This window comes from Aspergillus pseudonomiae (genome assembly GCF_009193645.1).
Source record: "Aspergillus pseudonomiae strain CBS 119388 unplaced genomic scaffold BDV37scaffold_42, whole genome shotgun sequence".
Taxonomy (NCBI): Eukaryota; Fungi; Ascomycota; class Eurotiomycetes; order Eurotiales; family Aspergillaceae; genus Aspergillus; species Aspergillus pseudonomiae.
In genome coordinates, this window is record NW_022476034.1 from 138,156 (window position 1) to 161,948 (window position 23,793).

General features: G+C 49.1%; 8 protein-coding genes across 8 annotated transcripts; 4 read left to right on the plus strand and 4 right to left on the minus strand.

Moving 5' to 3' along the window:
* Positions 1 to 552: 552 nt before the first annotated feature.
* On the plus strand, positions 553 to 1,588 carry BDV37DRAFT_294781 (ClpP/crotonase-like domain-containing protein; the record flags this gene model as incomplete). Its single annotated transcript, XM_032089715.1, has 3 exons — positions 553 to 677; positions 753 to 1,375; positions 1,479 to 1,588. The coding sequence occupies 3 exons, from the start codon at positions 553 to 555 to the stop codon at positions 1,586 to 1,588; spliced, it is 858 nt and encodes a 285-aa protein (XP_031940519.1).
* Positions 1,589 to 2,153: 565 nt separating this feature from the next.
* BDV37DRAFT_250868 (oleate delta-12 desaturase) lies at positions 2,154 to 3,772 on the minus strand. The gene is made up of 3 exons (XM_032082231.1): positions 3,626 to 3,772; positions 2,748 to 3,528; positions 2,154 to 2,677 (listed from the first exon to the last, which is right to left on the minus strand). Exons 1-3 carry the CDS (start codon positions 3,656 to 3,658, stop codon positions 2,313 to 2,315), a joined length of 1,179 nt encoding a protein of 392 aa, XP_031940520.1. The 5' UTR covers positions 3,659 to 3,772; the 3' UTR covers positions 2,154 to 2,312.
* Positions 3,773 to 8,142: 4,370 nt separating this feature from the next.
* On the plus strand, positions 8,143 to 10,443 carry BDV37DRAFT_283997 (catalase/peroxidase; the record flags this gene model as incomplete). The annotated part of the gene is made up of 1 exon (XM_032087417.1): positions 8,143 to 10,443. One exon carries the CDS (start codon positions 8,143 to 8,145, stop codon positions 10,441 to 10,443), a length of 2,301 nt encoding a protein of 766 aa, XP_031940521.1.
* Positions 10,444 to 11,136: 693 nt separating this feature from the next.
* BDV37DRAFT_283998 (major facilitator superfamily domain-containing protein) lies at positions 11,137 to 12,959 on the plus strand (the record flags this gene model as incomplete). Its single annotated transcript, XM_032087418.1, has 7 exons — positions 11,137 to 11,285; positions 11,352 to 11,689; positions 11,748 to 11,918; positions 11,972 to 12,368; positions 12,427 to 12,579; positions 12,634 to 12,699; positions 12,764 to 12,959. 7 exons carry the CDS (start codon positions 11,137 to 11,139, stop codon positions 12,957 to 12,959), a joined length of 1,470 nt encoding a protein of 489 aa, XP_031940522.1.
* A 102-nt stretch (positions 12,960 to 13,061) lies between these two features.
* On the minus strand, positions 13,062 to 15,113 carry BDV37DRAFT_250875 (glycoside hydrolase family 76 protein). Its single transcript, XM_032082232.1, has 4 exons — positions 14,855 to 15,113; positions 14,523 to 14,770; positions 13,990 to 14,439; positions 13,062 to 13,932 (listed from the first exon to the last, which is right to left on the minus strand). The coding sequence occupies exons 1-4, from the start codon at positions 14,955 to 14,957 to the stop codon at positions 13,351 to 13,353; spliced, it is 1,383 nt and encodes a 460-aa protein (XP_031940523.1). The 5' UTR covers positions 14,958 to 15,113; the 3' UTR covers positions 13,062 to 13,350.
* A 1,354-nt stretch (positions 15,114 to 16,467) lies between these two features.
* On the plus strand, positions 16,468 to 19,034 carry BDV37DRAFT_272299 (uncharacterized protein; the record flags this gene model as incomplete). The annotated part of the gene is made up of 2 exons (XM_032084848.1): positions 16,468 to 17,009; positions 17,711 to 19,034. The coding sequence occupies 2 exons, from the start codon at positions 16,468 to 16,470 to the stop codon at positions 19,032 to 19,034; spliced, it is 1,866 nt and encodes a 621-aa protein (XP_031940524.1).
* Positions 19,035 to 19,070: 36 nt separating this feature from the next.
* On the minus strand, positions 19,071 to 20,979 carry BDV37DRAFT_284002 (DUF4238 domain-containing protein; the record flags this gene model as incomplete). The annotated part of the gene is made up of 3 exons (XM_032087419.1): positions 19,071 to 19,135; positions 19,192 to 19,470; positions 19,530 to 20,979. The coding sequence occupies 3 exons, from the start codon at positions 20,977 to 20,979 to the stop codon at positions 19,071 to 19,073; spliced, it is 1,794 nt and encodes a 597-aa protein (XP_031940525.1).
* A 169-nt stretch (positions 20,980 to 21,148) lies between these two features.
* On the minus strand, positions 21,149 to 23,155 carry BDV37DRAFT_147208 (putative lipase/esterase family protein). The gene is made up of 4 exons (XM_032078911.1): positions 22,058 to 23,155; positions 21,571 to 21,991; positions 21,384 to 21,516; positions 21,149 to 21,277 (listed from the first exon to the last, which is right to left on the minus strand). The coding sequence occupies exons 1-3, from the start codon at positions 22,646 to 22,648 to the stop codon at positions 21,425 to 21,427; spliced, it is 1,104 nt and encodes a 367-aa protein (XP_031940526.1). The 5' UTR covers positions 22,649 to 23,155; the 3' UTR covers positions 21,149 to 21,277; positions 21,384 to 21,424.
* Between the last annotated feature and the right edge of the window lie 638 nt (positions 23,156 to 23,793).

Below are 23,793 nucleotides of genomic sequence, written 5' to 3' on the forward strand. Positions count from 1 at the left end.
ATCGATAAGCTTATCGATTAGCCATCGAAATCAGGTGTCTATCAACAAACCCTAGCTATATCATATTTCCATGAGAATCACGACTAATAGCTAGATAATACAGCGTTGAAAGTGCTTACCGATAGGCCATGAAGGACGACGATATAAAAAAGCACAGACTGTCCCGACCGAGGTTGATCTGACAGTAAAATGTGGAGATATCGTGATCATTTTTAGATTAGTGAACAACACCGGTCAAGTCAGGTTACCCCACGAAAGCTAAATGATAGAACTACACCTAGATAGTGGAGTATATGGTTCGATTGATCCTTAAGCTTACTCCGGAGTATGTTTGAGGATTGCGGACAGGAACCCTGTACAAACAAGTTAACCGAGGTTAACTGAAATCCATAGGCTATCCAGCTGGTGAGGATAAAACCTTCGATTCCTCCCAGCATCTGGCTGGGTATTCTGAAATATACTCACTCATCCGACTGCCTCCCAATGAAACTGAAGGCCTGCTAGAAAAGCTGAACAGATACATCGCAGCTATCAGCTAAAGTCGACGACAAGATGGTGGCTACCGGAGCTTCTGCGTATTCCTACAAATACTTCACGGTTCAGTTTCCTGCAGCACGACCATCCGTCGCCCATGTCGAGATCAACCGCCCGGAGAAGCTAAATGCATTCATTCAGCCGTATGTTACAGGCAGCTGGACATAGCACCCTTCGGAGAAAAGCTTGCCAAGCAACGTTGCTGACGCTGGGTATAGAATGTGGCTCGAAATGCGTCAAGTCTTCGATCAACTATCTTCCGATTCCTCTGTCCGTGCAGTTGTCATCACCGGTGCGGGAGACAGAGCCTTCACTGCCGGACTGGATGTCAAACAGGCTCCCCTAGAGCTCTTCAATGAAAAGGCCGGCTCCGACGCAGCGCGCAAGGCATTTACTATTCGACGCGAAATCCTTGAGTTTCAAGACTGCCTTACTGCTATCGAGCGCTGCGAGAAGCCTGTCATCGCTGCCATGCATGGATATTCGTACGGGTTTGCGATCGACCTTTCTGCCGCGGCCGATATCAGAATATGTACTCAGGATGTTCGCTTCTCCGTCAAGGAGGTCGATATTGGGATGGCAGCAGATATTGGCGTACTAAGTCGGCTACCCAAGATCGTAGGCAATTTTGGCTGGGTGAAGGAGGTGGCACTTTCAGCACGGATCTTTGGCGCTGAAGAGGCTCTCAGGGTGGGATTCGTAAATTCGATTCATGATTCGAAAGAGACACTTGTGGGAGCGGCTTTGGATATTGCCAGTCTTGTTGCGCAGAAGAGTCCGGTTGCAGTGCATGGAACCAAGGAACTGCTGAATTGGTCCAGAGACCATCCTATTGCCGAAGGTAAGGAGTCTTTCGGGCTTGTAACCCCCATCTCCAGCTTGTTTCGCTTTTGATTTATAGCCCTGTGGTTGTCCAATGGCTAACGATTGGCTTCATTCTTAAGGTCTCCGCTACACGGCTGTTTGGAATAGTGCTGCTTTACAAACAGGCGACGTGTCCACGGCTTTGATGGCTGGCATAGAGAAACGCACGCCGACGTTTGAAAAGCTGTGACGGGTGAAGGAACATCGGTCTAGACTTAGAGCCTGAAAAGACAATATGGCCCTCTGAATTAGGAATTCATGCTCCCAAGTTGAATAAAGTCTCCACCCAATAATCTAAGGAAACAAGACCCATCGTCCATGACTGGGTCCGGTGCTAATCACCTTCCAATAACCTTAATCGGGACTCCTCTGGCCAGGCACCGACAAACTTTATACGCAACAGTGGTAACGTATTTGTGGAGCATGATTATCAATGGATATTCCTTGTATAGAAGCATATGGTCATAGCTATTCGAGCCATATAGAGCGATGTATTTTCCCCAGAAGTTGCAAAATACTCAGACTACGATTGCCTTGGTCAGGTTCAAATGATGCGACAGTTGTTGTGGCAGGAGGCACGGGCGTCCCATTGTCAAAACCCTAAGCGCCCTGCATAGTGATCATGACTCTGAAGGTATCTATGCATCTACAAAAATTATAGAAAAACACAAAATTCTGAATGCTTCTCCCATTGGTATCTTGGCCGATTGCCCATAAACTAGACCGTCTATAAGTGATTAATTAGAAACAAAAGTCTCAAACATCCACCTCAAGTGGGCCGGTATCAATCGCAATGACAAACTCCAAACGCAAACCTCTATGTTCTAAATCATCTATTTATTTGGTGAAAATCTTCTCGCTCTCAAAGCTTCACTTTTGTGAGCAATAGAGCCCTCCAGGGACCCTTCAGCTCTTTAGTTGGTATCTTCTGCCCGGACGAAATGCAGAACACCGGGCTGGGAGCTTCCATTCGCAGAAACGTAGATGCACTTCCGGAATGTCGTCATCAGCGAATACAGGAAGCTCTCGTCCTTAGATTCGTGGTATTGTTCGCCAAGTAGTGGCTGGATGGCCCTGGTCGCTTCCTCGGCCTTGTAGAATGGAATGCGGCTGAACAGATGGTGGACAACGTGGTAGTCGATGATCTCATGGAAGAAATGACGACCGATAAAACCGATTGTACGGTCAACGGTGGCGAGCGCACCCTTGGTGTAGGTCCAGGCCTCGGCTGTGTAATGCGGGACTTCGGGATGGGTGTGTTGGAGGTAAGTGATGGCAACTGGGCTGATGTTAGAATAGCCTGTCACAAGAACAAGAATTCATGTTAAAACGGGTTGCGGGAGACATACTCAGCCAGTGGTGGACCCAGAGATAAGGAATAAAGTACAACAGCACGACATTCCAGCCTCCAATCTGGGTAGACGCATAGTACAGAATGGAGCCCATGATCAACAGTCCTAAATCAGACAGTGCGATAGAAACCCGCTGGGAGCCCGTGAAGAGCGGCCCCATGAAGTTGAAATGGTTTGCAGGTCCCATCTTTCCAGCACCTTCAGGCAGACTCTTGGTGCCTGCGGTGGCATTCAGGAAGAGATAGATTTGCCATCCGAACAGCTGGTGACCGATCAGCTGCAGGAAAGACACAATCGGAGTCTCCTCGGTCAGATGCTTCAGTTGCTCAATCCGCACGTTCTTCTTCTTTGCTAGATCCTCGTCTGTCCACGGCACATACACGGTATCCTTCTCCATGTGACCGGTGTAGCGGTGGTGGCGGGCGTGGGTGATCTTCCAGGAGAAGTAGGGTACCATCAGGAATGAATGTCCAGCCCAGCCGACGAAGTCGTTAAGCTTCTGGTTAGGTGAGAAGGCCCCGTGGCCGCACTCGTGTGCGAGAATCCATATTCCAGTGCCGACACAGCCTTGAAAGAAACCGTACGTAGCCCAAGCAATGATCCGCAGCGGTAATGAGGGAATGCGGTGGATTTGGAAGGCAGCCACAGTCAGAATGGCGCAGTAAAGGATGTCGCGAGCGAGGTACAAGAGCGATGTGACGGCCGATGACTCGAAGCATTCCTTAGGAATTGCATCCTTGAGCTCTTTCAGGGTAGGAGTGGTGTCTTTTGCGACAGCCTATAGGACAAGGGTGTCAGCAATGACTTGCGTCTGGTCCCCTGCTTTCTCGCCTCACTCCTGATGTTTCTTAGCCAAATGCAAGATGAGCGCATACCTTTTCGGCTTTTCTGTTGTGCAACTCGGCCATTGCTGTAGCACGCCCAAGCTAGATTTTGAGCAACTACGGAAAATCTTCTGGATCCCTCTGATTATAGAGGAAAAAGGACAAAGGAAAGAAAAAAAAAAAAAAAAAAAAAAAAAAAAAAAAAAAAAAAAAAAAAAAAAAAAAAAAAAAAAAAAAAAAAAAAAAAAAAAAAAAGGTCAGCATCAATAGCTTCTGGGAGACAAAGAATTAGTAAATAAAATTAGAATAAAATTCTAGCCCTAACTTATATTGCCCCTAAATCCCCTAGCAACTATTGGTCAATTAACACCTGTCTCCTAAATGTTCCAGAAAAGGCACGGAACCTTTGAGGCATATCCCCTAAAGCGAATCTTTCCATAAAGAAGTACTCCAAGTATTGGGTTCATTCCCCTGATAAGACTGACCAACCATTTAGCAACGGGACTATTTGGCGATCCAGCCACTGGTGCAGGTGGATCCATCGTCTGTGGGAGACCAATCCATGGCCACCGTCGAGCACTTTTCTCCACCATCTCTTTTAATTTTATTCTTCGGGTCAGTAAAACGGTTGAGTGTTGGGCTTTCAATTGGGAATGCAGAATATACTCCGGAGTAGAAAGTCTCTGGGTCATAATGATAGGTCATCGGACGTACTCATTGCATAGGAATTGGATAGGTATCAATAGGAAAACACGGTTCTACTGAGAAAGATTCGTTCGGAACCTCCCCTTTCTTTGCCCTGTCGATCTGATCCCTGTTTGGGTATTCTTTTTTCGTTTTAAACTTTCCTTTCTCAACGCTCTTCTAGCCGCAAGCGCTACCGCCTCAGCAGATTTCGCCTCAGCAAATTTCCATTTGCCTCTTAGGGTTAAGATTCCGACACAGCAGAGTTTCGCTAGGAGTATTTTTCCTGGACTGAGCCACAAAATTCGGTAGTACACGTGGCGAAGGAAGACGCCGTCTGAGGTGGACTACCTATTGTAATGAAACCCAAGGGTTTAGCAGAAATTTCCAGGGAGACAATGTAGCATGCCGAGGCTGGGATAATTTATAGGGCTCCAGTATCACGAGATATCTTCACATGATCTTTGAAGATCCACGATGTGCTTCATTTTCATTTTCATTTTCATTTTTTTTTTATGATCGTTTAAACGAAGAGGCTTCACAAAAGGTACTATTGGCCTATTACATTGTGTGAATACGCGATGACACCTTACTAGGCCGAGGGAAATTTTCCAGTACATAGTCAAATACATATCCTGCAGTAAATCTTTAGCAAATCTTTTTCAGAAGACAGATACTGGTCCACCGTAGCCGCCATTAAAGCTAAGGTCATGAGTTACACCTGGGGATCCTCTCAAAATTACACAGATGCACATGCCATGATGCCACACAGACAAGATAGTCTAACCCTTTACAATGTTTACTTCTGTTGCCCCGAATGAGCTTGCCGTTCCCGCCTCTGATACTCCATCGGAATGTGTTTTGATTTGCTTGTTGAAAATGCTTGTTGCGATTGTCACCGCCCAAAAATCTTGGAAGCTTCGGTAAATAAGCTGGTTGCTGCGGCGGCTGTCTGATCCTACTTTGAAAGATAGACATGTCAAGGAGGGGAGTATTCACGACGATGTCTGCGCCCAATACCACTACATAGTCCAAAAGATAACCCACACTATGGTGGATGAGGTACCATTAAGCAGGAAGAAAGAAAGAATAGTGCCCGGTAGACAACCATCGTGAAAAGATAGGGTATATCACCAGTGAAGTCCGCTTCGTGAACAGCCGTGGTAGTGTAATAGGCTGTTTGCAAAATTTTGATCCCTGGTAGGCAACAGAGAGGTCCATTTCACCGAGCCCTACACAAGGGAGACGAGGATCATATGGATATCACCGCTTCCAGTCCCTTGCACAGCTCATTCGAGAGAATAAGTATAGTCACGTCTTCCCCTTGCATCATCCTGTTTCGCTATCGTACTCCGTATATAGCTGGCCGATAAGAACATTAATCCATGGAAGACAAAACAAGCTTCTCATGTCCCGGATTGGCAAAAAATATAGGTACTCAATCTGGTATTCTGATATCTAAGATACAGTGTGCCTTTTGAAGGATATTAGCCCATCCGGAAGGTAATACTGCAGTTTTATTTTTTCTTTATTTTTCTTTATTTTTCTTGTTTCTTTTAGTATACCAAGGGTAGACAATGAAATTCACTCGGATAACGTGTATGTAGCTATATTCCGCTGCATTTGATACCAGGTCGTAAAAGAGTAGGCGGAGCTGTTCTTCGGAACATTTCCGGGACAATAACGTATGATAGATCGGGAAAGTTCCGAGCCAGCAAAATACAGTCCGCGGAGTACTCTGAACTTCCATTCAGCAATACCACACAATTTGGGTTTCTTTTTAACTGAATCCATTATATAGTTTCATTCTTGGCTTTTTTCTACGGAGGGCAGGAATGGTCCGTTTATCTAAGATGTCTTTATTGTGTTGAGTCTAATTGCCGATCTAAGTCAGGAATTAATATAAGTATCATGGCTGATAGGGATCCTTTACCTTCGAGTAGACAGCTAATGTACGAGAAAAGACGAGTACCAGATCTAATTCATGACAGCGAGGTTTCTTGCCAGCGTCGCTAGATGGTCGCTTACAACAACCCAGAAGATTTGCCTGCAGCATGTGTCGAGGGTATAAGTGGTGATTTACTACATGAAGAGCAGTCTGGACAACCCTGTGCACATCATTGCCTATGAGGGGAACATCGTAGTACAAAATTCAGTGGCATCATTTAGCTTCAATATGATTACTTGTTAGCGGCTTTGAACCCGCATTTTCTTGACCATCAAGCCACTCATGCTAATAACTTCGTTCAAAACATTCCTACTGGGTCCTGATTTGATAGGCGGGAACGCGGTGCAAGGTACATACGTGGGTTTTGAACCAATGGACATATAATCTAGTTGTAGATCAGAGGGGCGAAGGGAGTTAGAGTCGCAATAAATAAGATCACAACTATCGCAAAGCCGCATGGCATCAGAGCGACGGGTGCCGAAGGTGCTGTTCAGAGAAGATCCAACTTCAATGCATTATTGAACACATAGCTACTACACTGTATGCAGATGGATTAGTCAAAGTGCAGAATCCTAGTATTCCAATTTGTAAGGGACATTCTCCAAAATCGTTCTAGATTTTTGAATATTCGTCATGTCCAGATGTGGAATATCAACCCTACCCACTCCGCGCCAAACAAGATCCAGACACCACAAGGCCAGCATCATACCGACTCGATCAGTCCACTTGCTCGGGACATGGAATCCTCGGGCCCCGAAGTGCCCGAAGATTTTAGTCTACTAATCCAGCTCCTTCAGGTCAGCAGTTTTCCTGATGATAAACCAGACGGTTGGGATCCATGCCATTCCGTTCAAGATGGGAGCTGTTTACAAATCGGATTCCTCGTCTAAATGACGACCCATTTAGTTCCTCTCATTGAGCGTGTTCTAGACGTCCCGGCTGAACTCCACGCATGATGGCAATGGTAGTATTCTAAGAGACAGTAAACTAGCACATCTGTTACCGAGGGTCTTGACCGTTACCGAGGATGGCGGCTCAGAAACAAGGCATATTGAATCACTGTAGAGGTATTCGCGGAAGACTCCAGATCTATTCATTTCGATTCGTTTTTGGACTTGGTGTTACCTCGGTAGGCCTTGGTTCTGAAGTTCCTATGTAGACAGAAGACTATCGGATCGCATCTTCGAGGGCTATATGCTGCCAAGACCATATCGCGCTTGACCAAATCGAGTTAGACTTTCCCCATCCGCGTCGAAGGCAAATGAGGGCCTGCTTATTCAATATCGATTCGAGACCAAGATGCTTGCTAACGTTCCACTTAAGCTCCTCCCACTGCTAGGGTCCATGCCGAAAACCGGCACTTGATGCCAAATCTTTCTGATCTCAGCCATCTAGATCGTTTGTGGGGATTACTGCTAATCAGTCACTTGCAGATCACCTATTGAGTAATCGAGTTTCTGGTGATGTCAACAAGCCCTAGCTTATTGGTCCCATTGCTGGCATCGGGGGACTCCGCGGCCCTATTCGTTCATAGTTTGTAGCCATCCTCAACACCTACTCTGAGAGGGCTGATCCACCAGACTGGCCGGCAGCACAGTTGAACCTTCGGGTGGAACAGCGAATGAGGTCAGCAGAATGCTTGAGCATGTCCCGAGGAATTGATCATCTATGGCTAGGAAGGTTTGAAAGCCAGAACGGCGACTTCAATCTAGTGCCTTTACCCCGCTTTTCACTTGGGTGGTGAATCCCTAGAGCACATTACTAATGGATTCATACTGATGAGGATGAAGAAACAATATAAAAAGCCATGGTTGTTCACCTCCATCTGCGGCAGTATCATGAGACCATTGAATTCATCCCAATTTCTTTCTTATACAACAACCAAGTTCAATCTTAACACGCTACAACTGCGCCTCTACTAGGAGTTTTGCCCATCATGGCAGAGAAGTGTCCCTTCCACAATCAAGGCAACGTGGCCGGCAGTGGCACCCGCAACCGCGACTGGTGGCCAGACCAGCTGAAGCTGAACATCCTCCGTCAGCACACAGCAGCCTCAAACCCACTGGATCCCGATTTTGACTATGCGGCGGCTTTCAACAGTCTGGATTACTATGCCCTGAAGAAGGACCTGCGAGATCTGATGACCGATTCCCAGGACTGGTGGCCAGCAGACTTTGGTCATTACGGTGGCCTTTTCATCCGCATGGCCTGGCATAGTGCGGGTACCTATCGCACCTTTGATGGTCGTGGTGGTGGTGGGCAAGGTCAACAACGGTTCGCGCCTCTCAACAGCTGGCCGGACAACGTGAGTCTCGACAAAGCTCGACGCCTGCTGTGGCCGATTAAGCAGAAGTATGGGAACAAGATCTCCTGGGCGGACCTGATGATCTTGACGGGCAACGTGGCCCTAGAGTCGATGGGTTTCCAGACATTCGGATTTGCCGGTGGCCGTAAGGATACTTGGGAAGCAGACGAATCGGCTTACTGGGGTGGTGAGACCACTTGGCTCGGGAATGACGTGCGGTATTCCCACGGCTCTGCCGGATCTTCCAAGCACGGGGCTGTGATTGCCGATGAAGAACCCCATCGCGATATACATTCTCGCGATCTGGAAAAGCCGCTCGCAGCTGCTCATATGGGCTTGATATACGTGAATCCGGAAGGACCCGATGGAAACCCCGACCCAGTCGCTGCCGCTCGGGACATTCGTACCACGTTCGGTCGCATGGCCATGAATGATGAGGAAACCGTTGCGTTAATTGCTGGTGGCCATACTTTCGGAAAGACACACGGCGCGGCTCCCTCGAACCACGTTGGTGCTGAGCCGGAGGCTGCTGGCCTAGAGGCACAGGGCTTTGGTTGGCAGAACAGCTACGGCTCCGGAAAAGGCCCGCATACCATTACCAGTGGCCTGGAAGTAACCTGGACCAAGACTCCGACCCGATGGAGCTTGAACTTTCTCGAGTACCTGTTCCGCTTCGAATGGGTGCTGACCAAGAGTCCTGCGGGCGCGAACCAGTGGGTAGCGAAAGACGCAGATGCCATTATCCCGGATGCATACGATCCATCCAAGAAGCACCGACCACAGATGCTCACCACAGACCTGTCTCTGCGGTTCGATCCTGCTTACGAGAAGATCTCGCGCCGTTTTCTGGAGAATCCGGATCAGTTTGCAGACGCTTTCGCGCGGGCCTGGTTCAAGCTGACACATCGGGACATGGGGCCGCGTGCTTGCTATATCGGTCCTGAGGTCCCCGCCGAAGAGCTGTCCTGGCAGGATCCCATCCCAGCAGTGAACCATCCGGTGATTAATGACACCGATATTGCCGCACTCAAGAGAGAGATTCTCGCCACGGGTGTCGACCCTTCGAAGTTCATCTCGACTGCTTGGGCATCCGCATCGACTTTCCGGGGCAGTGACAAGCGTGGCGGTGCCAATGGTGCGCGTATTCGCCTTGCCCCTCAGCGCGACTGGGAAGTCAATAACCAGCCATGGCTTGAGGCGACCTTGAAGGCCCTGGATGACGTCCAAAACAGATTCAACAGCGCCCAGAGCGATGGCAAGCGAGTATCCCTGGCGGATCTCATTGTGCTCGCTGGCTGTGCAGCTGTCGAGAAAGCTGCCGGCGATGCCGGCCATCATATCACCGTGCCTTTCACGCCGGGACGCATGGATGCTTCGCAAGACCAGACGGATGTCGAATCATTCAGTCAGATGGAGCCTGTGGCGGATGGATTCCGGAACTATGGCTCATCTACTCCTCGGGTGCGAGCTGAGCACTATCTGGTTGACAAGGCGCAGTTGCTCACTCTATCTGCGCCTGAAATGACGGTGCTTGTTGGTGGACTGCGGGCTCTGAATGCCAACTACGATGGTTCCGCCCACGGTGTGTTTACTACCCGGCCGGGCCATCTGACAAACGATTTCTTTGTCAATCTCCTCGACATGAACACCTCGTGGAAGGCATCAGCCCCTGGCAGTGACATTTACGAAGGCACCGACCGTAGAACTGGCTCTAAGAAATGGACTGCTACCAGGGCCGATCTGGTCTTCGGATCTCATGCCGAGCTGCGTGCCATTGCCGAGGTGTATGGTAGCAGCGATGGAAAGGAGAAGTTTGTGAAAGACTTTGTTGCTGCTTGGGCTAAGATCATGAACCTTGACAGATTCGATTTGAACGTGTTGCAAAAGGGTACCGTATCACGTGATGCACAACCAATCAAGTGCACCATGTGAGGATATCAGTGATCATTATTGGGCAGCTGACACGTGATCTTCACTAGTTTGATAACTTTTGGCAACAGATCTATTGCAGCTTTTTGTGTACTGTTTATGCTTTGTTGATTCGTGTTACGTGTACGCTAATAAATGTACTAAATCTCAACTAAATATTGCGTATAGCTTTTATTCTTGCTTTGCATTCCTTTCGGCTTCTAACATTATGATGACAATCGTCGCTCTAGGCGAGGGTATATCATAATGTGATTTTAACTGCCGACGGAAGGGACCACAATGCCCATGTTTAATCTAGTCTGATCAGAATGTCCAATCACAATATGGATAGCGCCATAACGAAATAATTTCGGCAATCAAGTTGTCCGTTATATCGACTATCAGAACTTACTTGTTCGCTTGCCTGGCGTGAGGGGGATTAGACTGTCCAGAGACTGACGTCGGCCGGCATGGACGCGTCGATAGCTTGATTGCGCCATCAAGCCCCAGTCTCGCAGCATATCGTGGATAAAAACTAGCCCAGACACAATATTCCTGTCCATGATAATGTGGAAATATTATAAATATCATGTTTCCGATCGGAAAATTTGCTATGAAAATGGTATCAGATCAAGAAAGAAAGAATTGCTTACAGGGGGGTTCTCGAAGTAGTAACATCACAATATTACCCTAACTTCTCCCCGGCTTACTGCTATGATGCCTGTACCTGATCAACATTCACCACTCGAGAATGATCTACCATCGGAGAAAAAGATCATAGCCGAAGTCTCCACGGATCAGGAGTCGTCGGATGAAGAAATCATCAAAGATTGGGATGATAAGGAGGAGAGCGCGCTTCGTCGAAAGTGAGCAGCCGCATATACTTGCAGATAGTCAAATGACTAACCACCATACTTTGATCTTCTTTGCAGAATTGACTTTATCCTTCTCCCCATTCTTGGCCTCGCCTTTTTTGCTCTCCAGGTCGACCGTGGAAACATCAGCGCTGCGCTCACGTCCACCATCACAGACGACCTGGGGATAACAACCAACCAGATTAATATCGGTACGCAATTGCTCTCGGCCGGTATTGTCATCACAGAAATCCCGTCGAATATCATCCTTCAGCGGATCGGCCCGCAGATATGGCTCTCGGTACAGCTGTTCGCCTGGGGTCTTGTCGCGACCTTTCAGGCGTTTGTGCAGAGCTATCCCGCTTATTTAGTCACGAGGCTGTTGCTAGGGCTGTTGGAGGGCGGGTTCATCCCTGGTACAGACGCTTACCCAAGACCTGATTGCAAGCAATAGAGCACTAATGGATGGAGTAGGCGCATTGTACTACCTTTCTACATGGTACAAGAAAGGCGAGACAAGCTTCCGCACCACCCTCTTCTTCTTCGGACAGATGTTCGCAGCAGCGACCTCAAGCCTTATATCCGCCGGCCTACTGACACTAGACGGTAAATGCGGGCTCTCCGGCTGGCAATGGATCTTTCTCGGTACGTCAATCAGGGCCAACCTCGGCAGAACCACCTTTTTAACAATTGTATAGTCGAAGGCCTAATAACTATCTTCGCCGGCATCATCTTCACTCTCCTGGTCCCACCCAAGGCAGGCAATGGGTACGCCCTGATCGGCCTCAAGCGCTGGAGCTACTTCACCCCACGCGAGTCCCACATCATTCGCAACAGAGTCCTTCTTGACGACCCACGCAAAGCCCGTGGCCATATCAAGATCACGGCCAAGGATATCTGGAACACCGTGCGCCAGCCGAACACCATCCAGCACTTCTTCATTACCCTCGTGGCCATGTCAGGGTTCCAGGGTCTGACGCAGTATACGCCGAGCATGATCAAGTCGTTTGGGTTCAGTGCCGTCCGGGCCAATGCGTTGGCGTCGGTGCCGATTTATTGCAGCATGGTTTGGTGTCTGGGGTTGTCTTATTTCGCGTAAGCTTCTCTCTTTAAACATCAGTGGATTCTGAAATGGGGCTAATCGTTTGAGCAGAGATCGCTCCGGACATCGAGGTCCCTTCGTTCTCCTCGCCATCACGTGGAACGTGATCTCGTACGCCTGTCTGCGGACAACGCCTTACTCCTCGTCGAGTTGGCATAAGTATGGTGTCATCGCCGTGGCTAACGTATCCTATGCCAGCATGCAGTGCGTTGATTTCCCTCCCCGTTCCCATGTCCGAAATACTCACAGAGCCAACAGTGTCCTAAACATCGGCTGGCTTTCCGTTTATTGCAAAACACCCCAAGAGCGAAGTGTCTCCATGGCGTATGTTTACCTTCCCACGCCTGGATTTCTTCTTCCGCTTGACACTAGCTAATGACTATAACAGGTTGATCGTAATGGCGGCCAACTGCGCCGGTATCTCCGGATCGCAGATCTTCCGCACATCAGATAAACCGAGGTATCTGCATGGCTTGACGGCTATTTGTGTCTTGGCCGGGGCGTCATGGGTATTGGCGGCGGCACTGGGGGTGCAGTATTATCTGAAGAGGAGAAAAGCTGGGGGGATTGGCAGTGGAGTATAGATTCCGCCGTTGAGATAACGGTATTCTTGCACTAGTATGACCCGTAATGATCAAATATGTATATATTTCAGGTTCATAAACTCTTCGTTATTAGAGATTTAAGATAGAATCTGGGCTTTCTGTCCGACATCTAGTTCGTTCCACGTGCCGCAGGCACCAAGAGGCCAGTGTGTAGTATAAGTAGTATGGCAATCAGCCCCCTAAAGAACAGAGAAAAGAAAAAACGAAAAAAAAAAGGGGGACAAGGCAATCAATACCCACATGTACAGATCCCAACCCTCTCCCAAGCAACGCCATGGAAATGAAAATAATTATATACATACAATCAACCACGATATCAACTGAAGCCTGCAACCCCGAATTTGACCGACAACTCCAGACTTGCTCGAACTCAAGGTTTGACGAGCCAGCCGACCGAGCCCGCTATTGCGGCAATCATCATCACCATCAGGATATAAGCGCCCGCTTTATCCGCCGTGGTAATCGGCTTCGGCTTAGAGGGGTCCTTATCCCCTCCCGTGGAAGGCACGTTGTGTTCCTTCGCGTCCGGGTTCGTATCGATCGTGTTGGGTGATTCGGTTGCCATCAGCATCAGATTGGCCGTGACACCGCCTAGGGCCGACATTTGGGCTTCGAGGCCCTTGACCCCGTCGAACTTGTTGGCGCCCCAGGTGAGACCGCACAGATTGCTTTGGCCGTCGGATTGGCCGTTGCACATCTTGGATATGGCTTCAACCGACCCTTGCAGCTTCGGGGCGATCTGATCCTTGGTCGACGGCACAAGGATGGAGGTGAAAGCCAGCCACATGGAGAGGTAGCCCTTGAAACCGATCTGGTTTCGGTCGCAGGACATGATGGGCTCGCATGCGACTTCAGACATGGTATTGCCGCCGTACTTGTCCGGGAAGAAGACCTTGAGAGTCGTACCCAGCAGACCGTTGACCCGCTGCAGCCATTTATCATCCCCGTTGGTCTGTATGGATCGTTAGCGAGATGACATGCATTAGGGAGTATTACAAGAAGGACTGACGTAATTGTACAGGAAGGCCGCCCCCGACAAATAGGTCCCATAGTTGTAGGTCCACTGGAGATTGTCGGGACTTTTACACTGGTCGTCGTTGCTGACCGAATCATAGATTACCCACTTGTTGACGTCCATCAGCCCCGACTTGGCCGACCAGTCCCAAATCTTCTCGGCCCATTCGGTATAGGTTTCGTTTTTGGTAAACCGAGCCAACCGCGCAGCTAATTCGAACAGACCGCCGTTGGAGATGGCGTTCTTTAACTGATATCCAGCTTGATAGGGCCAGACCTGCCAGCGCATACCACCCCCACAGGTTTGACCGTCCCAGCGCTCGACCTGCTCGTTGAAGACCGCACGCGCGAGCGAGGTCCACGAAGGTTTTCCATCGCGCTCGGGGAATCCGGCCTCGGACGCAGTGATAGCGGCCAGACCCCAGAACATTTGATCGTCGTTACCCTGCGCACGTGACGGTCAGTGATTTTGCGCCCGAGGCAGAGTAAGGCGCCCTGAGGACGACGAGGACGACGAGGACGACGTACCAGCCACTGACTGTAGTTTTGAGAGAAAAAGTCATAATTTTCGCCCGCCTGGAACATGAGATCATGCGACACCACCGCGTTCTGGCTGTCGTCGCCCGATGCTTGCCAGTATTGAATTAACGTCATGAACATACTTCCGGCGATATACCAGGTATCGGTCAGTTTTCCGGGAATCCCCTCCGTCTGGTTCTGCTTGTAGAACTCCATCATCGGCGGGATAATTTCCTGGGCGCCCTTTTTTAGTGAATCTAAAATTCCCGCATTAGAGGCCTAGGAGATCTGGAGCGCATGTCGGACAATTTCGCGACCGTGAAGAGGGGAAAGAAACATACCCTCATTATTGACGACGATGCCCAAGTCCGACCACGCGGTCTGGACGTGGAGAAAGAGGAACAACAGAGTGGCACATAGCTGTCGACTGGTGAGGTAGTGCATCCTCTCCGATAGATTAATATATTGGGGGGAGAATTGAGTCAGGAAGCAACACCGCAGCGACCGGAGACATCGAAAAAAGCTTGGGAGAGAATTGCGAGAGGGAAAAAGTGCATCCCGCAAGGCTTAATTTAAGAAGACCCGTGCCAAGCGCAGTCATGGCCCCATCTTGACCTGACTAAGTCCCTATCATGATGGAGTCCACTGCAGTCCACGCTACCTTGGCAAGATCGGCCCTGGTGAAACGAGTCCAATCATTCCCTCGGGTACGTCATCCAAGACCAGTCTTAATGTTCCCCCCCGTCTTCTTCGTCTTCTTGCCCTCCGGCTTTTCTCTGCTTCGGGGCGCTTGTTGCATGGTTCCCTCTTGCCCGGATGTCACCTGATTAGGGTTGAGGTTACATACGGGCAAAACAGAATGGAAAAAAAAGAGAGAGCTGGACTGAAGGAACACGCCCTGAGGACCCTGTCTCCCTGTCGATCGTGGAGTCAGGGGTCTTTGGAGGGGACTGATTGCTTATCCAACGACCCATGCACCGAAAAAATGGATCCGTGCTCCCCAAATGCGGACTGTGATACGCTGGTAGCCCCGTCCTCTCTCCACTCTCACCACTGGATGATGCGTCCCGATGCTTCCAGTTAATTATAGCAATTCCCGGTTCGTCAACTGGACAAGTTACATTGGCGACGCACACTACCACCCTGGTGGGCCTGCTGCAGCGGTCCTGGGTATTGGCAAGAAAAAAAAGCTTCAAACGAACTCTTCTAGCCTCCTGGACTCGATCGACTATGACATAATTACATTCTTCGGGCGCGGTCTTTTTTTGTTACCCTCCCCAGATCTCCACTCATTGCGGAAATGTGGGGATCGTCTTGTCAAATCGAGTCTAGAATGGATCCAACAAAAAGCTTCAAGCACCACACTATTTACAAGCCACCGTATTTCGCTAGATATTGTCACACGATCCTAGTGCAGATAAATCCATTGTCAATATGAATTGTAATTATCCAAGCATATACTACATCAGAGCACCAGGTATTCCAACTTTATCTCGGAATAAATGTAAATCCACCCAATGAACCTTTGTTGGTCTGAGACATCACCATCTCTTCTTAGCGCTTACTTGCACCGGGGCTATTCCCAATATCAGTGAGGATTATAGGCCTGACACGGGAGAACATGGCTAGTTGAACAATCACGAGCTCTCTGCGAGACAATGAGTCAGTCTGACTCATATATATATATATATACAGGTATCATGATCCCAATCGGTGGACGACATTTCTCTTGCTCAAGATTCTACACTGCTCATGCGACCTCCAAATATTGCACTCTAAGACAGCAGAATTTACCAAAGAGTCATGAAATCCAAGGCCTTAGAGCGTGCCTCTTAGGTAGGCAGAACCCCTACTAACCCAACTGGAAAGATAACTACTGATGAAAGTACTCAGCAATACATTCACGTCTAGCACTCATATTAGACATACAGGGAAAAAAACCAACCAATACAGAATGGAGGCACCAACCCCCATCCTCCAACTGTCTAACCACCTCATCCGCCCCTACTACGCTGGGGACGTAGAAGCCCTCGCCAAAGAAGGTAACAACCCCGAAATCGCCCGTTGGCTACGCAGTCGATTTCCTGAGCCCTACACCATCGAAGACGCCAAGGACTGGATTTCAATCGCGAACTCTGCCTCACCGGTCCTCAACTTCGCTATTAGCCGGCGGGAGGATAATATCGCCATTGGAAGCATCGGGTTAAAAGCCAGAGATGATGTATATTATCGGACGATGGAGATCGGGTACTGGGTGGGTCAAGACCACTGGGGAAAGGGGATTGCTACGGAAGCATTATCTGCAATGACTGCTTGGGCCTTCAAGAGTTTCCCACATGTTTTGAGGCTGGAGGCGGAGGTATATGATGGGAATGAAGCCAGTCAAAAAGTGTTGGCGAAGGCGGGGTATCAGCTTGAGGGGAGAAGAAGGAAAGTCGTGGAGAAAAAGGGCATTGTTATGGATACACTGAACTTCTGCACATTTAGAGCCGAGGAGTAAGTTGTCTTCCTGTTCTTACCTTTTGTTTTCTTTCTTTTTCTTCTCCTTTCTTTTGGTTTTTTCCTTTTTTCTTTTTTTCTGAGGGGGGGAATGCTCTTGTATTGGATCCAAGGGCTACTACACAGAGTAGAGATACCACCGAACAATAATACACATTATCAAGGTTCAAGAAAATGCGGTCTTAAGCAGCTATGTAGGACTAAAGAAATCAGGGATGAGTCTGAAGTTTTTCTACGCTTGGAATCGACCCCCCGATTCAACGGTCTTTTCTCACATACTCCCTTAATATTGACAGTTCACGTGACTAGACTTTTGGATTAGTAAGACATTAATAAGACAACGTCGACTGGATTAGGCCTAACGCCTTGCTGCATAACTCTTGTGCAGAAGGGGCTGCTTACGCTTAGTAATGAATGTTGTCCCAATGCAGGCACTTCGGCACAAGAGTTGAATTGTGGGATCGAATCGCCAAACATAATTCGTTCCCCGGTCAAGAATGGGAACATTGGCGACCCATCATGCTTTGAAATCAATCGTATTTTTTTTTTGATTAGTATAGCTGGTGGTGGTAAAATGGCGCCAACACGTTCCAATTTCAGTGCAATTTTGCGTTTTCACGACTCTCTTGCAGCACGAATCTCATATCCGTACCGTTCTGAAGAGTGCAATACGACTTCAGAAACAAGATGTCTGCGAGATACCACTCTGACTCGGTAGATGTAACCCCGCTGGGGGAGCCGCTCCACTTCGCCTTCAGCCAGCGAACCGCGCCCAATCGTTTCTACAAGGGTGCCATGACGGAGCGGTTATCGTCTTGGTCCCCGACAGATCTGAAAGCGCGTGGAATTCCCAGCAATGAGTTGATCAACCTGTACAAGCGCTGGGGTGAGAGTGGCTATGGCATGCTCTCCACCGGAAATATCATGATCGCATACGATCACCTAGAAGCCCCGGGAAACCCCATTATTGATCTGGAGAACCCCTTCCATGGAGAACGTTTTGAGGCGTTCTCTCGCATGGCGTCGGAGTCGAAGAAACATGGCAGCTTGATCGTCGCACAGGTCAGTCATCCCGGTCGCCAGGTGGAAGAGCGGGTACAGGCCGATCCCGTCTCGGCGAGTGATGTGCAGCTGCAGACGGAGGCGCTCAAGATGAAGTTTGCGAAGCCACATGCGGCCTCGCAGGACGAGATCCAGGATATCATTAAAAGATGGACTCATGCCGCAGTCTATCTCCACAAGGCGGGATTTGATGGTATCCAGCTGCATGGCGCGCACGGGTATCTGCTGGCCCAGTTCCTGTCGCAGACCACGAACAAGAGGACCGATGAGTATGGTGGAAGTTTGGAGAACCGGGCACGTCTGATTGTGGAGGTTGCCCGGTCTATTCGACAGGAGCTGCCGTCATCGTCAGGGTTTATTCTGGGTATTAAGATCAACTCGGTCGAGTTCCAGGCCGACGGATTCACCCCGGCCGAAGCCCAGCAACTGTGTCAGATTCTGGAACAAAATGAGTTCGATTTTGTAGAACTCTCTGGTGGAACGTATGAGGCACCTGCGTTCTCGCGCAGCCGGGATTCCACCAAGAACCGGGAGGCGTTCTTTCTGGAGTTTGCATCCATGATTACCCCTGTGCTGAGCAAAACCAAGAGCTACGTTACCGGCGGTCTCCGGACGGCTTCGGGAATGGTGACTGCACTGGAGACGGTGGATGGTGTCGGTTTGGCTCGACCTGCTTGTCAAGAATTTAGCCTTCCCCGCGATATCCTTGAAGGCCGAGTGGCCGGTGTGATTGAGCAGAAGGTCGATCAACAGAACTTTGGCCTGACGAGCGCCGCCGCGGGTACACAAATGAAGCAAGTGGGCAAGGACGAGCAGCCAATTGATCTAAGTGACGAAAGCAACCTGGCGCTCTTCATGAAGCATCTGGGGGAATGGGCTCAGCAGGTTCAGGAAGACGCACCCAAGATGAATATGTATGGGTTCATGGATCTCCCCACGGGAGAGGCTTTCCGGGGATAAACATTGCCTCAACCAGTTACATAAGGGCTGAAGCCGTCATTTGGGCTTTCCAAACATCAACTTTGTGAGCTGACCGGTCCGCGATGGATATAGAGCAATCACTGTGACCGAGATAAATAAATATTTGCATATAGAAACTTGAGTCGTGCATACTCACATTTCGCTACATCATCCTCAGGCCCGTTGATCTCTAGCTCACGGATCTGCTTCTTAAAGTCTCGTATGTCGAAGTTCGGTAGATTTCGCATTATTTTCACGTAAAGCCAGACACGCTGTGCAGGAAGCGTGATGTATAGCTGCTGCAGCTGAAACTTAACAACCAGCCTGTCATCTTGCGTTAACCTGGAACGGCTCAGAATCACATCTATCTTGATCCTTAAGAAAGCCATAAGCTGCGACTGCATGAGGTCATGAAAATATGTATCCAAACCCCCATCTGCAAATGATCGTAAGTTATTGGCTGTACTTTGCAACGCTATTTAAAGGGGCACTCACCTGGCTTCATGAGCTTGTATATTTCTGGTGCATCTGACTTGCCAGACAACCCAACTAATTGCAACCCAACCATATCCGCAACCCACTGGGACAAATGGGTCTGAGGCTTTGGGAGTGCGACGGCCTTGTACCTAAGGCAGACCTTCCCAACTAATTGCCCTGCAATGTTTTCTAACTTCTGTAGGAATACCAGGTGATGGTCACTGGTCTCCTCGGTCACTAATTTGAAACCCTGCCTGCTGGTTTCGAGGTATGATTTGAGGGTTCTCCCGAGAGCTGATCTGGATTTATAGACTATAGTGTCCCCTTTAGTTGCCTGCTCCAAGAAGATACTATTGATTAGATTGACATAGTAGGAAGATATACGGAAACAGGTAAAGTAGAACCTGTCTTCGGACCGAGGGCCCCGGTTCGGCTTCAGAACGAGCTTTCCATTGATAGTAGTCGAGTACGAGTTCCCACACTTCTTGATAGGCAGGTATTGGAGCAGCGAGATAGCTCTATCAGGGAATAGATGTTGTTGTCGCACCGTTTCCCGCAGTGTTTCCCACATGTCCTGAAGATCCTCTGCGCCTTCCTTAGAGGGGTCGACCAGCAGTGAGCTTCTCAAGACAATGATAAGTTTTGCAGAAATCGGAGCAAAATTATGGTATTCCGTGTACACTCCTTCGATTATTCTTCCAGTGGCGGGGTCAATTTGAACATCCGAAGGGCCCTCATGGACTCCATACGCATTATGGGTCAATATGAACTCATCTTCCTCTGATAAAGGCTGGCAGAATGCCATAAACTTGAACTGCATGTGATGAATGAACATCTTCGCATCATCCGGGAAGACCTGTTTCTGAACCTTGTTGATCCACAGCATGTCGGGATCCATTTCGAGATCCAAGAATGCCTTGAGATTGGCAAACCAGATATCACGAGGCGATTTGAATCTCTTTTCCCGCAGGTAGCTTTCCATGCGGTGTTTGTCGTTAGAATCGTAGGTGGTGATGCTGTCATGGTTGTATCGCGCATAGAAAGTGGAGTTCCGGTATTTCATGAGAAACAGGAACTTTCTTATAGTATCCCTTTCGCGACGAGTCAATTCAAGTGTCTGACCGGCTCTGAATGTATCTGTCGCTCGTTTGATAATTCTACCTGCATGACCTTCCAACTTTCCGAGATTATCCTCAATATGCCTGGGGTTCGGGTAACCTTGATCGCGGTACATGTCCACGAGTCCAAACTCGCGTGATACCGATACTTGGACCAGGGCATTCTTCTTCAATTCTATCGCGTTGACGAACGGGTCCTTGAGCAACTGCCCCTGTGGTCTTTGGCTGCGTGGCTTTCTTCCTCTCTGACGACGCGAAGGTAAGGGTTGCTCGAGAGCTGCGAACTGGCGCAGGAGAAATCGCGGGATAAAGTGATGATACTCGGCTTTGTACTCAGTTGTTTGTGCCATATTGAGTTTGATGGTTTGCAGAGAGAGAAAGAGAGATTGTGAGTGTGGTGTTGCTGCGATGTAGTATATTTATGGACCGCAAGCGCCGAGGGGTGGGAGAAGCCTAGTGCCCCGCGCTACAGCCTTGCGCAGTCTATGTTCGACTCATTGGGCTTTGAGTGATTCGCCAATAAGTCTAGCTGCAGCTAGGCGTTGTGGGAATGTAGTCGCTGACGTGGCCAGTACTTGTGTCTTGTAGCCCTCGTTCGCCGTAATCGTTCGCCGGGATATAGCACCACGCCGGATAGCCAACTAGATACTGAGCGACAAATTTGTTAATTAATGGAATTGTGAGGAGGCCTTAACTTGCTATGTACATAAGATGGGGGATTGAAGGGTCGCTGAAGGGTTTGGCGAGGGATTACCGTTTTACATCTGATACATCGAATTCCACAGAGGAGCCTGCCTATCCTTGGGAAATATAGACGTTGTCTAGAAACTGCACTGCATCACTATAGGCCTGGTCTCTCAATTTGGTATCGATGAACATTGAAGGCACTGTTTACCCCATAGTTAGTGTGTATAACAATATACAGATAGACAGCCGCGTACCCTCAATCCACCCATGTATCTGATCGTCGAAGAACATGCCATCAATGTGATAAGGACGTCGAGCAGCTGATTCAAGTTCTAACGCTAGCGATACTCGGCCTTCCCTATCGGTCGGATGATGTTGAGATGCTTCTTGTGGGTATTTGATCTCGCGATTAAGGGCCACAGCTTCGTCTTTCAGTCTATTCACAAACACTGTTTGCTCATGATGAAGAATATCGACCTTCGCACAAAGAAACAGCATATTCCGTGGCAGTGACTCAATATCTGCGAGAATGGGATGCAGTATTGGGCTATCCAGATACTTTTCTCGCTCTGTTCCGGCATATGCGTCCATTAAGGGCAAAACAAAAGCTAGAGGGTCAGTATCAGGGTATTTGGCTGGCTTCGGCTTTTCCCACGGCGACAGCCGCAGATCAACCTGTGGATAAGTCAAGCTAAATACCAATCAAACATCTAACACAGCAGTCACGGAGGTATGACTTACGGGTGGGTAAAACATCACCGCTGCTTTCACGTTGAATTCCGACCGGGCCAACCATTGCGCAACGCCCAACGCCAGATTCCCTCCACTTGAAAATCCGCTCACACTCAACAATCTCGGATCGGCATCCCAAAGCCTCCCCGCGTTTTCGATCAACCATTCGGCTACATCTTGGACATCCCTGTGCGCGACGGGGAAAGTATATCGTGGGGAGTATCGGTGAGATGTTGATATCACTACCGCCCCGGTCTCTGCCGCGACACGATCACAGAACGGCGTGTTGCCTTCGGGGAGACCTCCAAGGAACCCGCCGCCGTGAATGTTGAGGTGGAGAGCTCGCGGTTTATTATTTGGCGCTTTCTCGAGGGGGTGGTATACAATAGCACGAACGGAGTGACCCGGAGCACGCCTCAAGGGAATCCAGATCGTGGTTTTGGGATGTTTCGAACGTATGCCACGCCAATATTGAATTGCATTGGTAAGGAAGACTACTGGCTGTAATGCGACAAGGCGCCAGCGAATACTCCAGGGTAGGCCTGGACATAGAATGGCATCGTACAGGGGCCCAAACCAGCGGTAAAGGAAGGACATCATAGCGTGGTTCTTGTCTCAGTGTGTATGTTTGCGCACCACATAGTTATAGTCCATGGGCCCTCTGGAAACTTAGTCGACTTCGTATTCGGCCGTCTAACCGTCCAGACACATGAAAGTCATGAGTCACTCATTGTTCATCATTGCTCTCGCGTGACTTGACCTGGGTTCATGGCGATCGAAGCGTATTCTCCTTTGGGTTGCTTCTCTGCAAAACAAGAATTATTCAAATCGCAACAGTGTGTACAGTCTCGGGATGCAATGTTTCGGGTAGTATGCTGAGCCAAGCTGTGTCTATAGCCTATCATTATGGCCGACCAGAGATTAGAGAGGTAAGGACAAGCGAAGAAACGCAGGATTGTAGAAGGACGGTTGCGGCACCCTGCAGGCTGGTTGGATCTTGGGAGGAGGCCATCTTGATTTTTTAGTTATGCAAAGCCGTATCGTTCCCTGTCCTGTATCCGCTGTAGAATTGCCGGCAAGGTGATCATCATTTGAGCCTTATCGGACATACCGACCGATATCATTGAATGATCGTACAGCGCAGAATCATGGTGCTGCTGACAAGAGCAACCCTAGCACGTGATGTGATATTTAAATCCTTTGCAAACAGGTGAGGGTTCGCGATTTCCCTCTGAGGATCATCCCCGGGTGTTAGTGACATTCACGGATACTTTCCTCGGAGGAACAAGAAAGAAAAGGGGAACTGAAACTACGGTGTGAGGCTGCATCGCCAAGAGCTTGTCACTGGTTGACTGCCGAAACAGCGGGAACTGGTTCAACAGACCAAAGAGAACTGCTGGGTTCAGGGCATGAAATTGTAGGGCAACATATACAGCAAATTAAATCGACATATCCACTGTTGGTGGAATTGGGGGAGTGAAGTCTGTCTCCGTTGCCAAGTTTCGATATTCTTCCCCACCATTGAACTACGGCTTCCATTTGTCACCGAAGAAGCAGCATCATCCACTCTTCCAGGCTACATTCTTGGCATTCGCCCACGCCCCAACTCATATTCTACGATCGTCGATGGTTTGGGCCTGCACGCGCGGAGCCATGGAATAGGCATTGATCAACTGATCTCTGTTCGTTAAGAACGCTGCTCGTTTGCATGACCTCTTCCCCAGAGGTCCACAAGTGAGACAACA